This window comes from Eublepharis macularius, chromosome 10 (genome assembly GCF_028583425.1).
Source record: "Eublepharis macularius isolate TG4126 chromosome 10, MPM_Emac_v1.0, whole genome shotgun sequence".
Lineage (NCBI taxonomy): Eukaryota > Metazoa > Chordata > Lepidosauria > Squamata > Eublepharidae > Eublepharis > Eublepharis macularius.
This window is the reverse complement of record NC_072799.1, coordinates 13,499,426-13,516,357: the sequence shown is the minus strand read 5'-3', so window position 1 is coordinate 13,516,357 and position 16,932 is coordinate 13,499,426. Positions and strand designations below refer to the sequence as shown.

The 16,932-nt window shown below is 46.2% G+C and overlaps 1 protein-coding gene across 2 annotated transcripts in view; it reads right to left on the bottom strand.

Moving 5' to 3' along the window:
* The window catches only part of ANXA3 (annexin A3), a 32,727-nt gene extending 23,274 nt beyond the window's left edge, over positions 1 to 9,453 (bottom strand). Inside the window, exons 1-2 of one of the 2 annotated variants that reach the window (XM_054990218.1) lie at positions 9,363 to 9,453; positions 4,163 to 4,200 (exon numbers count right to left, since the gene is read on the bottom strand). In XM_054990218.1, coding sequence (XP_054846193.1) covers positions 4,163 to 4,177 — 15 coding nt within the window. In that variant the 5' untranslated portion in view covers positions 4,178 to 4,200; positions 9,363 to 9,453. Of the gene's footprint in view, positions 1 to 4,162; positions 4,201 to 5,360; positions 5,450 to 9,362 lie in introns of those variants that run through there. The other variant, XM_054990219.1, reaches the window with a different exon arrangement.
* Positions 9,454 to 16,932: the final 7,479 nt, after the last annotated feature.

Below are 16,932 nucleotides of genomic sequence, written 5' to 3'. Positions count from 1 at the left end.
TGGCTTCTCAGCCTTTTGGCTAAGATCAAAGGTGTAACATAGCATAGTGGTTAAGTGGCTGGGCTACAAATCAGCACTCTGCTGATTCGAATCCCACGACTGCCGTGAGCTCAGCAGGTGGCCTTGGGTCAGCCACTCATCTCAGCTATATTCTGGGGATAATAATGACACTGACTTTGTTCACTGCAAACTGACTGCACACCAAAAGGAGATGTTTACATTTCCAAGCAAAGGAATGTTTTGACTGCCTCCATGCTAATTGCATTCTGTCTCCTTGTGATATATGTCCCCTTCTTTCTCCCCTCCTCTTCTGTATTTGACCAGTCCGATCATGCATCTGACGAAGAGAACTTGATTCTCGAAAGCTTATGCTACAATAAAATTGGTTAGTCTTAAAGGTGCTACTGGACTCTTTTTGATTTTGCTACTACAGACTAACACGGCTAACTCCTCTGGATCTCTGCTCTGAGAGGGGCACTGGTTTGTCTAGAAGAGCAGTATATAAACACACAGTTATTACAAATACATAAAACAAACAAGCTAAGCCACATTCCTCCAGAAATGGCATAACTACAGGAATACAAATTTGGTTTTACTTTGTAAAAAAAATGACTGTCAGTTAGGTGCTAGTTTTTGCCTTTTGCTGATAACATCTGATCTGGCTAAAATGGATCAGAGGGAAATTCACTTGGGCGTGGAGGAAAGAAAAAAATCCCTAAGAGCTTATGACCTCAGTCTTTCAGGAATGTTGACTTAGCTTCTCTATTTTAAAAAAAGGAGACAGAAAGGGGGAGGGAATCCAGACGGGCTTTTGATATATTTGTTCTGGCCAAATCCAACCCACTGTAAGAGAACAACAAAAGAGACACCCAGACAGCACATTCCAGAAACTGTCCCCAACTAACACACATTGGTGGTACAACAGTGTGCCTGGCACAGAGGAAAACACTAGCTGCATAAAGCACTCCTGTGCAGCGGCTTCTCAGACAGACCTCTGTTCATCCAGGAAAGATCCATTTACGCCAGGGAGACAATGGGACAGGGAAGTTCACTGGCACAGGAAGGGCATGGGTGCGTCCAGTCTCCCATGACAACCATTTGTTGGCTTTAGTGCTATGATTGCTCAAAGGGAGAGGATGGCTAAGGTTCCCCTTTCAACTTGTTGTGCAAGCTCTCGGTTCCCGAGACACAATATCAATAGCTCTCCACATCCAGAGTTAATTGCACACATCATGCTTATAACAGTATAATCCACATAAACAGTTGAGTAAATTATATATACACTGTTGCACTTTATGAATCCTGTATTTTGCACTGAAAACAAAATAAGAACATTCATTGTTGATAAAGTGATGTTTGTTGGTATTATTTAATACAGAGTTAGGTTTTGAAAGTGCTTGTTTAGTAAGTTGTTTAGTAATATGAAAGTTTACTACAGCACCTTAGCAATAGCACTTTATTAGTGATTCCGCACAGGTTGGATAATGCACTTCCCATCCTCTTTGTAGATCATTTGGAATGGATTTTCTTGTGAGAGGAAAAAAAAATCCACCTCAAACAATTGATAAAGTGCATTGAAAGTGCATTATCCAACGAGTGTGGAATCAGCCTATGTATACTTGGATAGAAGGTTACTTATGTTGTAGCACATGTTCAAATTGTAATTCCTGCAGTGAGTCCTCATATTCTCTTTAGTGTAATATCAGGTGCCACTGTGTATGTTATTTAGATTATATATAGTGGCATTAAATAAGAAACTGACACATAATTTTTGTTAAAAGGTTCACTGGTCAGTACATGTGAGACTCCTTGCTTTTGTAGTAAGTTGTTCACGGCAGATGTTGTTGTTTCACCACCTGGCGGCTGTAGATCCAGAGGAGTTAGCCGTGTTAGTCTGTAGTAGCAAAATAGTCAAGAGTCCAGTAGTACCTTTAAGACTAACCAACTTTATTGTAGCCTAAGCTTTCGAGAGCCACAGCTCTCTTCGTCAAAAGCTTAGGCTAAAATAAAGTTGGTTAGTCTTAAAGGTGCTACTGGACTCTTTACTATTTTTGCAGCTGGAGGCTGGCAACACTCCACCACACACAGTTTACCCCAAAGACCAGCTTGCATCAAACCCCTTTGCACAATCACAACGTTTATAACCAAGCTTACTGCACAGTCTGATTGGCAAAGGGAAGGCAATCACTGCTTAACTGCTTAACTGACAAAAGACAGAAACCGGGAACCAGCCTGCTTCTGCTCTTCCTTCCTCCGTCATTCCTCGCTATCTCGCAAAAAATCTACCAGCACTGTCAGGTCTCCTGCTTTATCACATCATGTTATACTTCAGAGAACAGCGAGGTCCAGTTTTGCATCTGCATTCCAAACAAAGTTAGAAATCCGTCCCCAGAACTCTGTGGGCAGAGCCAGTTTTTCAGGCCACCCTCTCTGCCGACACACATCATTAACAGAAAAGAGCACTTTCTTGTACTATCTACTGAATTGACACAACTTCCTTTTCCGTCACTCTGGAGACCGACTTTAAGCCGTTTATTTACAGACTCTGCCACACCAATATTGACCTAGCAAGAATCAGGATGTGGGAGGCATTTGCTCCCAAGCCAGGAGCCCGGCTTGCTCAAGGAAGCCGACTGCAGGGCACGCCACTCACAAGAACAAAACCGTTTCCAGGCTTAAGGCCCTTACCTTAAAAATATCAGTTAAATGGCTACAAAATGAATATGTTTTTCTTTCCCCCTCCTGAGAGAATGTTGGCCCTTTGGTAAAAGAGCAAAAAGTGGGATGTAATTATGGCAATGTGTATATTAGAAATTTTGATTGGTTCATGGATTAATATATTAATACCCCAATTCTTCACTACGGCATGAGTTCAGTAGGTGGCCTTGGGGAAGCCATTCCTCTCAGCCCCAGCCCCCCAGCTGTATTGTAGGGATAACAACTCTGACTTTGTTTACTACTCTGAGTGGGGCACTAATCTTTCTAGAAGAGCAGTATATAAGTGCAGCTATTATTATTATTATTATTATTATTATTATTATTATTATTCCCCCACAGAGGGGACACAAAGCAGCTTACGCCATTCTTTCCTTCTCTATTATAGATCCAGAGGAGTTAGCCGTGTTAGTCTGTAGTTGCAAAATAGTAAAGAGTCCGGTAGCCCCTTTAAGACTAACCAACTTTATTGTAGCATAAGCTTTCAAGAACTACAGCTCTCTTTGTCAGATGCATGACGAAGAGAGCTGTATCTGACAAAAACACCTGTAGTTCTCAAAAGCTTATGCTACAATAAAGTCAGTCTTAAAGGTGCTACTGGACTCTTCTCTATTATATACTCACATCAACGCTGTAAGGTAGCTTAGGCTGAGAATGTGTGACTGGCTCAAGGTCAGTGAGCTTCCATGACGGAATGATGATTCGAACCTGGGTCTCCCAGATCCCACTGCAGCATTCTAACCACTACACCAACACAGGATCCCAATCAATTTATTTAGCCTTGGTTAAGAGGCAGGATATGAATTTAAGGGGGGGGGGGAGTGATCGGTCAAGTCTTCATATGCCTACAGATGATTAAAAATGGTCCTTCTCAATTAATAAGAATATAAGATTAACTATGTATTGTACATTGGATTTCTAACCAGATATGTAATGATGTTTATTGCTTGTAAGTTACTTGTTGCAACCAAAGTTTAATAAAAACTTATTTAAAAAAAAGGTCCTTCTGAAAGAAAAAGGGAAACTGGATGGGAAATTGAGGGTAAGAGACAGACCTGCGAAAAACAATCCAAAACCCACACTCTCTGGAGAAGGGGAAAATGCACTTCTTCCATGATACAGGAGTTTTGTAAGCGCTTGCATTAAAATCAGAACTTTGCTGCCTGATTAACTGGACCACTTTTCAACTCCAAAAGAATCCATCTGAGCAAACTTTGCCATCTAATAAAATTCTGGAAGAGAAATCTCTGCAGATTCAGTCACACAGAATTCGGGTTGCATCCACCTGACTGGTGTGCTTTACAAACAAAAGGACCTGCTTGCAACACAATTGTCCCCAGTGGGCCAAATTCAACATGGAATGGAGATTCCAGCTCTTTCATTACAGCAGCCACATGAGCCAAGTTGCACAAGAAAAAATGTATTTCAGCTTTTTCATTAGACTCACCCAGACGGAGGCCATGATTAACTTCCCTCAGGAAGGCACTGAAAAAGAAATCAGAAATTAACAGAATAAAGGCCTGCTTCGTTATGAAAACACGAGCTCCAGAAATTGGTTCTACTGGTACAGGAACGTATTGGCCAGTTCCCAGAACATCACCGCAAGGTCCAAAATCTCTCCCTCACTTGCCTGCACCGCATCAAATGCGCCGCCCTTTCGGAATGTTGCCTTTTATCTTAGTTCTGCTCTTTTTTCTTCAAAGATTCTTCATACCCCACTTCCGGAGCTGGAGCAAAGAACTCCCACAAGACTGCCCTTCTATCCTAGGGAAGAGGGTCGTGGGGCTCAGTGGCATAAGAGTTGCTTTTCCTGTGGAGATCCTAGGTTCAATCTCTGGAATCTTCCACTAAAAGGATCTCTGATGCTTGGGATCAGGGGTCATTTTGTAGAAAAAGAGCAGGGGAAACTCATTAGCATAACTCATTAGCATAACGCACTAGCATATGCCATGCCCCTTGCCATTGCCAGAAGTGTGTCATTAGTATAACTGATTTGTATATGCCACACCCCCTGACATCACCTCTCCTGGCTGTTTTGGATTCAATCCTGGCCATTCAGTGCCGAAATTGGGCCCAAAATAGCAAAAGGGGGCTGAAAATGGCCAAAAAGGGGCCCAAAATGGTCAGGATCGGGCCACTGATGAGCAGGAGAGTGATCCACCACCCATCAGAGGCCCAATCCAGGCTGTTTTGGCCCCAATCCAGGCCGAAACGGGCCCAAAATGACCGAGTCAGGTGGGTGGGGCCACCTGACATGTGACCTCTTGGGGGAACTGCGTTCCTGCACGTTCCCCCTCGAAATGAGCCCTGCTTGGGATAATCTTTCTCCGCCTGAGACCTTGGAGAGCATGGCCTGTTGATCTGCACAGGAGGCAACTCCATTTTAACAAGATGCCAGGCAGCGCTAAGTGCCCTCTAGTGAGTGCTTTTGCTTTGCCAGCATCTCATTCAAACCAAATACGCTACCAACTCCTGCCCGGAAGACTCTCCCACCCAGAGAAAAGAACACTTTGGCCGAATACTGCCAGAGCTGAAATATGCACGGCAGGAAAGGAATCTTGAATCAGATCCTAAAAATGCATTTTCCATTTCACACACACACACACACACACACACACACAGGCAGAGTAGAAACACAGAGCCACCCTCAGTGTTTTTGTTCGGGAGAAGCTGTTCCACCCATCCTGAAGCAACGGAAACAGGGAAGTAGCAGGGAACCCTCCCTTCACTTTTTTGTTGGACTTAGAAGACGACGAGGACATTAGCTGTCGCACAGCTTCCCTGGCCTAGAGGACAAGGCCAAAATTAGACGGGACAACAATTCTTTTTAAGCATTCCTTTCACACATAAAATTGGAGGGACGGAATTTGCTATTTTCAAAGCCAACGGTCAAGCAACTCATTCACAAGTCAAGTTCCAACAGATACGTCTACAGCAAGCCAGGAATCAATCTTAGGAGTGACGTCATTGCGCCACCCCGAGACAACTCCTGTGCTTCATGTAGAGTTCCAGCTTCAGGAAGGGAAATTCCTGGAGATTTTGGGGGGGATGGAGCCTGGAGAGGGTGGGGTTTAGGGAGGGGAGGGATCTCAGCAGGGTATAATGCCATAGAGTCCCCCCTCCAAAGCAGCCATTTTCTCCAGGGGGACTGATGTCTTGTCGGCTGGAGATCAGCTGCAATTCTGGGAGATCTCCAGCCACCACCTGGAGGCTGGCAACCCCAGCTTCATAGCAGGCCTATTTGGGCCCCAAACAGAGGAGTGCAGACAAGGTGAGTGCCAGGACTCTCCCAATGGGAGAGTAAGGGGGCCTGGCAACCCTAGCCTCTGCCCCTCTACCGCCACTCACCTGGCCGCAGGTGGCAGGGGGGAGGCCCAAGTAACGGGCCTGGGAGTCAAAGAACTGCCCAGGCCCAGGCACAGCGGGCATGCTTCCACCAAGTGCAATAGCGTCACCTCTGAAAGCAATGCCATCACGCCCTGCAGCGGGTACGCTCTCACACTTCACAGGGGCCCAAATTGGCATTGTGGCAGCATGCCCACTGTGATGATGTCACTTCCTGAAGTGATGTCATCACGCCTGCTGGGAGTGCATGCAAAGCGTGCACATGAGAATATCTTCCCAGTAAGTTCCAGGTCTCCCCAACGCCCCCACTTCTGCCAGGAGGGTAAGGACAACTCTAAGTCCAGCTAGGGTTGCCTTCTTTGAAACTGCTCTGTCGAGCTGTCCCTTTAAAATCAGGTTGATCTGCAGCAAGTAACAAGCGATGTTATTCATCTCCCTACTGTGAAAAGCTTCACCCACCCATTTCCACAGATTAACACTCTGTTAAAGGGACCAGGCATTCTTTAGGCTTGCTGGCAACAGCAACCCTCAGTCCTGCACTTGGGAGCCAAACCAGATGAGCCAAATTGAGTGTTGCAGGCATGGCACTCCCAGAATTACATCTATGGTGTAGTGGGGGGGGGTCTCCACTGCTGTGCCCATGGGTGCCATGGCATCTGCTGACACCTTTCCAATAGCACACCAAATGTTTTTAGAAAGTGGGTGGAGCCAGGTGGGTTTCTGATTGGCCCCTGGAGATCAGATCAGCTGTGCAGATTTTTAAGACGTTCCTTTGGCAGCAGCTGCCATCCCAACACAAGAACTTTCACAGCATACAATAAAATATTTTAAAACAGATGGGATTTTTTTCAACTGGAACGCGGTGGAACGGTGTTCCGGAACCTCTTGAAAATAGTCAGATGGCTGGGGCCCCACCCCCTGATCTCCAGACAGAGAGGAGTTGAGATTGCCCTCTGCGCCAAGTGGCGCAGAGGGCAATCGCAACTCCCCTCTGTCTGGAGATCAGGGGGGCGGGGCCACCAGCCATGTGACCATTTTCTCCTAGGGCAACCCATTGAGTTCCACCACCTCTTTTCCCAGAAAAAAAGCCCTGAAAAACAGCATGTGCATTTTAAAAGGCATGCTGTTAAACGGAGCTTCTGCCTGAAATGCCAAAGAGTTGCTATGAAAGTTAGGTGGGATCTTGACATTCTGTGGTTGGCTCTGGCTCTTGTGACACCTATTTTGGGGTTGCCTTCACCTACTGCAGCAGCTATTTCTTCTTGCACCCACTACCCGGTGTCAGAATTGCAAAGGCTCCCATAGACTGAGAAATGTTGCGGACCCATTTTAGATGCTGGACTGAGGGCACCTAACAAGCTCACAAAGACAGCATGAACTGGACTGCTATTTCCTGAGCTTTGACTCTAGCAGCTGTTAAGTAAAGAGATCCTAACACAGAAAATGAATGTCCCATTGTTGCTTGTTATGGTTAATGGCCACTATCAAACCCAAGGTTCACAAATCCATCAAATCCACTTAAAGAAGCCACCCAGCTTCAGAAATTTCACATGGTATAGTTCTCCCTGCACCATTTCAAACTTGTGCCCCTCCCACCTACAATAAGAAGCTGCCCCATATAAAACTATCCCCTTGCATTTGGAAAACTAGTATTTCAAGGGAAATTGCTCTCCCTCAAATGCTATGTTTTTATGAGCCAAGTTCCTGACCTGGGGCACTGTGAAATTCCTGCATCTTCATTTTGAACTGGTACAGCCTCACCAAGCCTATGATGATGATCAGTGGTGAACTCGACTCCGTAAGGGGCAGAAACAGACACACTGTGGCTTCGCCCATCCATTCATACCCAAGTGCACTGGGCAGAAGAGTTGCCAATTACCAGGTGGGGCCTGGAGATCTAGAATCACAGCTGATCACTACGCTACAGAGATCAGTTCCCATGGAGGAAACAGTAGCTTCCGAGGTTAGACTCTACGGTATCATATCCCTGCTGAGAGCCAAGCTACAAGTGACACCTGACACAGGTTGGACACTTGTCAGCTTCCCTCAAGTGTTGATGGGAAATGTAGGTGTCCTGGTTTTACATCTTGGCTCTCCATTACAGCTGCAAGACCAGGATGCCTACATTTCCCATCAAAACTTGAGGGAAGCTGACAAGTGTCCAACCTGTGTCAGGCGTCACTTGTAGCTTAGCTCTGAGTTCCCCCAAACTCCACCCTCCCCAGAAGCCACCCCCAAATCTCCAGGAATTTTCCAACCTTGAGTTGGCAGCACACTAGTCTGACACATTCACATTCTACAAAAAACCCCACAACCCTCTTGCTTTAAAAAGTGCCAAGGCCGAGATGTGCCAGGGTGCGACAGCTTGGCCGCTCGTTGGAGTCAGGGCAGAAAACTTTCTCTAGACCTAGTTTATACCCTGAAAATCATTCCATGGTTGCCAGTTCCAGGTGGGGAAACTCCTGGAGATTTTGAGGGTGAATCCTGGGGAATGCGGGCTTTAGGAAAGTGTATATTAGAGTCCACCCTCCAGCCATTTTCTCCAGGGGAACTGATTTCTGTGGCCTGGAGATCAGTCGGCTTTGAGTCCAGTGGCACCTTAGAGACCAACAAGATTTTCCAGGCTTAAGCTATCAAGAGTCAAAGCTCCCTTCTCCAGAGAGCTGAAGATTCTTATCTCACCACAGATGCTAATTGCTGCTCTGTTCAAGCTGCCTTGTACCTTTACATCCAGACTTCACCCCTCCCACCGCCTGAATGAGATATAAAGACTCCAGGATTCCCCTCTCCTCCCTGTATCTGAAGAAGGGAGCTCTGACTCGCCAAGGCGCCTGCCCTGGAATTCTGGTTGGTCTCTTAAGCTGCTCTAGGACCCGAAACTTGCTCTTCTACTACAGACCAACAAGGCTACCCCACCTGAAACTTATTTCAGATATGAGACTCTTCAGAGCTTGATAGCTTACACCCTGACAATCTGGTTGGTCTCCAAGGTGCCACAGGACTCGAATCCTCTGCTCTACTGCAGACTAACACGGCTGTAATTCCGGGAGATCTCCAGCCGCCACCTGGAGGCTGGCAACCCGTCTCCCCCCGGATTTGCCGCTCGACTCCTGCCTCCTCCGCCCCGCCCGGAAAAGGACTCCCTCGGCAGCGGGGAAGAGGCGATGAGCGCCCCGGCCAGCGCCCTTCCAAGCGCAGGAAAGCGCCGGCGAGGCTGAGCCCAGCAGAGTCGGGGGCTGGGGAGAAGCGCGGCCCGAGCGGGGCTGGGGGTCCCCAGGGGAGGCGCCCCCGCCCGGACTTACCCGCCGGAGCAGCCGCGAAGTTGCCAGCGACGCCGGAGAAAAGTTGCGCCTGGCCCTCTGGAGGCTCCACCTGCCCGGCCGCGGAGGAGGAGCGCCCGGCACAGACTCCAGCCCCGCCGGCGGATGGGCTTGGCTTCCTCTCGTCGCTCCAGGGCCTGCTTCGGCTGGCCCGGCCCCACCCGCAGCCGGGCAGGGTTTTGGTGTCTCGGCGGCCGCCAGGCATCCATTCAACAGGCGGAGCTTCACTCTCGATGCCTGGCTGGAGCTTGGCATCTCCTGCACGCGGACTGCGCCCTCGCGCCTCCAAAAAGGAGGCAGATCTAAGCCCCGCATGGAGGCCTCTGAGCATGTGCGGAGTACAAAAGCCCACAGCCATTGCCAACTACTTGGCTCCTACCGTTGCCAACTCCAGGTTGAGAAATTCCTTGAGATTTGAGGAGTGGAGATTGGAAAGAGAGGAATTTGGGGTGGGGAGGGACCTTGGTGGGATACAGTGTCATACGGTCCACCTTCCAAAGCAGCCCTTTTCTCCAAGATCCAGAGGAGTTAGCCATGTTAGTCTGTAGTAGCAAAATAGAAAAGAGTCCAGTAGCACCTTTAAGACTAACCAACTTTACTGTAGCATAAGCTTTCGAGAATCACAGTTCTTTTCGTCAGATGCATCTGACAAAGAGAACTGTGGTCCTCGAAAGCTTATGCTACAGTAAAGTTGGTTAGTCTTAAAGGTGCTACTGGATTCTTTTCTACTTTTCTCCGAAGGATCTGATCTCTGTGGCCTGGAGATCAGTTGTAATTTCAGATCTCCAGACAGCACCTGGAGGTTGACAACCCTAGATGGTGCCAACCCTCCAAAGCGGCCATTTCCTCCAGGAGACACCCCCCCACACACACCCATCTCTGTGGCCTGAAGATCAGTTGTAATTCCAGGAGATAACCAGCCACCGCCTGGAAGTTGGCAACTCCCACATTTCAAAACCACCAAACGGCACGCCTTGTTTAGCGGAATTGGCTTCAGAGCTGTTGAACGTTCCGGCAGCCAGACCTCGGTTTTACTTTGGATGATTCATTTGGAAAGAATTGCAGTTCCTTCTTCTGTACGCAAATGGAAACAAGTGGAAGATTTCTGTGACTGGGGCCATGATGTGAAAAAGAAAATCCAGTTTGCATTTTTGTCTAAGCGGCCTCTGCAGTCTTCCATGTGCCCTCACTTTAGCCTGTACAGACTATGAGTAAGAGCTTCGTAAACCCTGTATACTTGTTGCAGTGAACAAGCAGGTGTCTGTTTTAATGTACAGGGCCTGGATAAATGGAAGGGCAGTCAGTCATGCTTTCAGCTGTACGTACTTGTCTAGTGCAATCCTAAGAACACTTTCCTGGGAGTAAGCCCCATTGAATAGACTTGAATAGGGCTTTGAGTAGACCTGCTTAGAATTTCTCTCTGAGTTTGACAAGAGTTACTGGGTGTGCATGGAGAAAATAATCATGTATGCTACAGGAACATTGCACATGCATTCACTGGTATACATGTTCAGGGTTTATAAGTGTACTAGTTACATACAGGGTTTTATCAAAACAGAAAAGGATTTTGGCATCTTAATAAAGAGCGGGTTTATTGTTCCTGAAGCCTAGATCCCACTTCATCAGTTGCCTCGCTTGCTTCAGACAAAGTGGGTTCTATTCTATGAAAACTTATGTTCCTCTTTAAGAAGCCAGAAAAGCAGATCTCTGGAGAGGGGCTTATACGTTTTAGTAGAATAGCATGCAATCGATCCCATGTTCAATCCCAGCATATTCAGTTTTCAAAAAGGATCAGGCGATGTAAAAAACCTCCGCCTGAGACCCTGGAGAGCTGCTGCCTGCCTGAGTAGACAATATGACTTGGATGGAGCAAGAGGCTGATTCAGTATAAAGCAGTTTCATGTGTTTGTATGGAAGGGTTTTCTAAAAATATTTTGCATTCCAGTGGGTGGAGAGATTGACTCCTTTTGGGAAAAGTGGAACATAAATTTTGGGCTGCAACTAACAAACATGGCTACCCCACCGGCATTGGGCCAACTGCAGCAACATCTGTGCTAGTTTTTGAGGATGTCCCTGGACTAGCATGGCCCTCTCTTGTGTATTTTTGTTTCCACTCAGCTCTGATGAAGAGTGAGCGTTGCTGGCTGAGCAGACTTTCCTGCTGCCTTTAAGTGCTTCTGCTTTAACTGGTCTGACAGACACTACTTCTCCTGGGGCAAGCCCAGGGATTGTAGTTCTGCAGTGATTCAGGAGTCTGAGCACCCTCACCCAGCTTGAAAATTCACATAGGTGCGATGGAGGCACCACTTGACAAAGCCTGTTTAATAATTCTGCTGCTTTAAATTAGCAAGGTGGAAATGGCAACTTGCTCCGTGGCTCTGCAGGACCTATCCAGGAGTTCTCTCTGTTCTCAGCTGGGAATCCAAGTATTTCTGCTTAGCATCGCAGTCAGCTTTTCTTTCAACAACTGTATCTGGTGTGACCTTTGCCAGCACAGATAAACCAGCTGCCCCTACATTCGCTTCGATGGAACCTGGAAGCAAAAGGCTACCTATTAGCCACCAGCTGCATTTCAAGAGGCTGTAATAGATATTCCCCTCTCCACTCCCAACCTGGAAATACCACAATGAGTCTATTTGGTGGGAAGCCTTTCATAGGAGGAAGCCATTCTATGAACATCTCAGTGGGCTGTAAATACTCAGAGGGGCTGTGGCTCAGTGACAGAGCATCTGCTTGGCACGTAGAAGGTCCCAGGTTCAATCCCACCATCTTCAGTTTTTTTTTTAAACCAAATGGTAACGTGAAGATCCTGGAGAGGTGCTGCCCGCCTGACTGTGATTGATCAATGGCCTCATTTGGTATAAGGCCGTTTCACGGGTTCATGGGAATAGGTTTTCTAAAAATATGATACATCCCAGTGAGTTAGTCATGTAAACATGTAGTGACAAAGAGACTCATGGCACTGTAAATAATAATTGTGCTTATATACTGCTGTTCTAGACAGGTTAGTGCCCCACTCAGAGCAGCGAACGAGGTCAGTGTTCAGTAGCACCTTAAAGACCATTTCCAGGGTATGAACTTTTGAGCCGAAGGGAGGTCTGACTCTTAAAAAGCTCATGACCTGGAAATCTAGTTGGTCTCTAAGGTGCTATCGAACCTGAATCTTGCTCTTCTATTACAGGCCAACACGACTGCCCACCTGAAACGAAGGCCCATGTTGTTATTCCCACAATACAGCTGGAGAGCTGGGGCTGAGAGGAGGGGCTTACTCAAGGCCACCTGCTGAGCTCAGGACAGTACTGGGATATGAACCGGCATCTGATCTGACAAAAAGGGATGTAATGCACACAAGAATAGTAGGATTTGAATCCAGTGGCACCTTAGAGACGAACAAGATGATCAGAGTGTAAGCTTTTGAGAGTCAGAGCTCCCTTCTTTAGGTGTCTAAAGAAGGGAGCTCCAACTCTTTCAGAAGCTCACACCCTGAAAATCTTGTTGGTCTCTAAGGTGCCACTGGATTCAAATCCTGCTGTTCTACTGCAGACCAACAGGGCTACCCACCTAAACTATACATAAGAATGTTGCTCTTATCATTTGTGCAATGTGGCATGGACAGGTGACATTTGCCCCTGAATTAGAATTCCTTTTCACAATCCTTGACAAAAATTGGACAGATCAGTATAATTGATTCAGACTGCAAGGCCACTTAAATTAAAAAGTAACCAACTTTTGTTTTATTAGCAGGGGGAAGGGGGACACCGTGGAAATAAAAACCATTGTACCAAACTGAATGATGTTCCAAAATACATACACTGTGAGATTCAAGAAAACAGGTTGACAGCACCAAACGAGATTGATTCAGAGCAGCTGCACACACTCGCTGCAAATGGAAAAGCTGTGAACCGGAGGACTGGATAGAACGCAAATTTAAAAGGCAGATCTGAGCCCGCCAGTCTCAATATTACCCTTTGTGCAACATACAGAATTAGGCAATATCCATTGTGTGCCAGCAGTTCAGAGACAGAATGTCCGGTCTTTGTCACTTGCTTCTATAGCATTGCAACAATTTTAAAAATAAAACACTGTGCGTGCATTTGAAGTTCAATACCAATGGGATGGATTTTCATGTTTATAGCAACATTGGCACTCCAGTATCCACCACTTAGTACATTTGCATTCTGCTTCTTCCTTCAAGGAGATGTTATACACAGACTTAGCCCATTTAATGGAATCATAGAATCGGAAGGGGCCATACAGACCATCTAGTCCAACCCCCTGCCCAGTGCAGGATCAGCCTAAAGCTGATCCTTTAACACTCCCAACGATCCCTGTGAACAAGGTAGGGTTAGGCTGGGAGATTCGGAGTTGCCGTGGGCTCCCAGTGAAGTTCAGGACTTATCCGGGATTCAAACCTAGGCCTCTCTGGGTCAAAGTACAAAAATATATCCACTGATCCTCACTGTCTCAACAACTTGAGGTGGGCACAGGGGCTCCAAGTCGTACACTGAGTTATACTACCTAAAAAAGATGCCCCCGTGAACTTTAACATTCTCTTAAAGTTGTTCCCTCATTGAGCTCACTGAGGGCAGCCAGTGGAGGAAGGAGCTGCGTGTGTGTACTGGAGTGTACATTTCAGTGGCACTTTAGAGCCCAACAAGATTTTCAGAGTGTACACTTTTGAGAGTCAGAGCTCCTTTCCTCAGGCACTCATAGAAGGGAGTGCTAACTCTTGAAAGCTTTATAAAAATCTTGTTGGTCTCTTAAGCTGCCACTGGACTCAAACCTGCAGATCTGAAGAAGGGAGCTCTGACTCTCGAAAGCTCCTACCCTGAAAACCTTGTTGGTCTCTTAGGTGCCACCGACTCAAAACCTGCTGCTCTACTTCAGACCAACATGGCTACCCACCTAAAACTGGAGTGGATATGGAGTTCTGAACTGGAAATTAGTTTGTATTCTTATACACAATCCTAAACATTTCTTTGCTGGACCAACACAGTCGAGGTCTAGTTGCATGACCACTTTTTTGCAGTGATGTCAACACTGGATTTCTCTGTGTTGGCCCGTTTGTGTGATTAGTCCAACAAATGTCTAACTTAACATGCCTGGGGGGAAAAAATCTTCAACCAGCAGGCTCAGTCCGGGTGCAATATGAACACAAGCAGCAAAGCATTCATAAGACTTCCCCAGAACATCACCGAAGCTCACTGAAGGTGCATAAATGTATATTGAAGAATACGGATGGATCTGGATAAACTAGGGTTGCCAGTCTCCTGGTGGTGGCTGGAGATCTCCTGGAATTACAACTTATCTCCAGCCAACAGAGATCAGTTCCCCTGGAGAAAATGGCTGCTTTGGAGGGTGGACTGTATGGCATTATACCCTGCTGAGGCCCCTCCTCAAACCCCACTTTCTCCAGGCTCCACCCCCCAAATCTCCAGGAATTTCCGAACCTGGAACTGGCAACCCTAGGATAAACAGGCGCTGTGTATCCAGCAGAAGCCAAACACGGCCTGCAATCATCAGTTTGTCTCAATCAAAACATATAAAAAGTGATTTTGTTAATCAAATGGTTTCAGTACTAATTATTTCAATTCTCTGACATTTTCATGCGTATATCTGCAAATAAGTTATTCGCTGCCCAGAAGAATTTTAATGCCTTCTGTAAGTTTCAGAATTGTCTGGAAAGCAGTCACTTTTAGTGAGGTTGTCATAAAATTTTCAGTGGGTACAAAAGCAAGCTCCAAGATTCATTTACAGTGGATTTATGCCTAAAATTTCTGAAATCAGGTGAGCCTGACTTCAGTCTCCTTTGCTCATCTCTTCTCAAAATCCCTGTCTTCAGACTTGTGCATCTTAACCTTAGGTGTGCTTTGAGAGAAGGTGTGCTTCAGAATTGTAGCCTTAAGGCTAAGTTAATAGGCACTAACAATGGAATTCAGTCATTCTGGTCTAGCAGTCTGTTCCAGGCAAAGAGCTCCAATGCATGCATGAAGCTCCCTTCATCTTGTGACTTCCCTATTCGCTTCAAGGAAGGAAGCTAATCTGCACATCTGCAGACTGGTTTGTCCTCTTAAAATAAACGGGCAAGCCCACTCTTAAAGCTCTATGTGTGCATAGGAGCACATACGGAGCTCTGTGTCCTGCAGAATTGGCAACTACAGTGAACTAAAAATGTTTTTTTTCCCAAACATGACACAATCACCTGCAATGCAAATGTAAAAGTATTGGCAATAATCTACATTGTTTGAAAAATCATTCTCTTTCTACCCTGTGTGAACAATGTTCTTCCACATGACCACACGGTGGAAGAAGCTAAACGTTGCTATTGTTAGGATCTTGTGTGGCAATATTCTCCTGATGGGACTGACTTTGTTCTGAAACAAGACTTGATTTACATAGCAGAGCTGCCAACAGGCCTGGAGAAAAATGTTCTGCCTCCTTAAATAGAGGCTTAAAGTGTGGAAACTGGTAGCTGAAGTTTTTCATGGCATGGAGCTAAATAACGTCACCTGGTAAACAACTCCCCATTACGCCTGTTCTAAAGGGACAGGGCATTTTTTCCTCCAGGCAGCTGGAAATCCTATTACACAAACTTTTTTTTTTGTGCATCACATTAGCAGAAGTTGATTCCCCCCACCAAGAATTTGGATTTCAGCACAATAAAGTGGCTCTAAAAATGTCTTAAGACAAATCATGGATTGCCACATTCAGAGCGTATGGCCCTAGGATATTGTGTGAGTTATGATCTGGGCAGGACTCGGAGTCAAAACATTCACAAGACCAGCTTGGTGTACCCAAGTCCACAGGTGGAAAGGTTAACTTCTGATTCATCTGTGACGATTACGTGAACTGGCCCATATCCGATACCCCAGTTCATATGGTGCTGCATAATTTCTGAAGCAGGTGATGGCCTGAACGCTCAGTCCACTAGGCTGTACTGCAGCACATGCAAACAGTACTTTGCGTATTGCATCCCAAGTGGCCTGTGGATTTCACACTAAATGTGCAGTCCTAAACAGAGTTACAATGATTTCAATAGACTTCAAAGGATTTAACTCTACTTAGGATTGGTGGCGGCGGCAAGTGCTGTCAAGTCATAGCTGCCTTATAGCAACCCGTGCTGGGGTTTTCAAGGCAAAGAGACTCACAGAGGTGGGTTTGCCATTGCCTGCCTCTGCAGCCCTGGTCTTCATTGGAGGTCTCCCATCCAATTACTAACCAAGGCAGATCTTGCTCAGTTTCTGAGATCTGACAAGATCAGGCTCACCTGGGCTATCCAGGTCAGGGCACACTATAAGATACACTAACTAGAAATATAAATCCCCAATGTTGTTATGTGATAAATAAAGTTAAACAAGAAGTTTGGCACAGAATATTTTTTTGTTTCCAAAATTAATGGCAGTTTAATAAAGAAATTCCTAGCTGGATTTTTTTTTTACTTTTTCTGAATCCGCATTGGGGCAGGATGTTCTTTATGTAGCTGCTTTTCAGTGTTTATCTTGGCCAATTTTTCAAAATTGCAGAACTCCTACCTTGGGCAGTCAGAAGAATC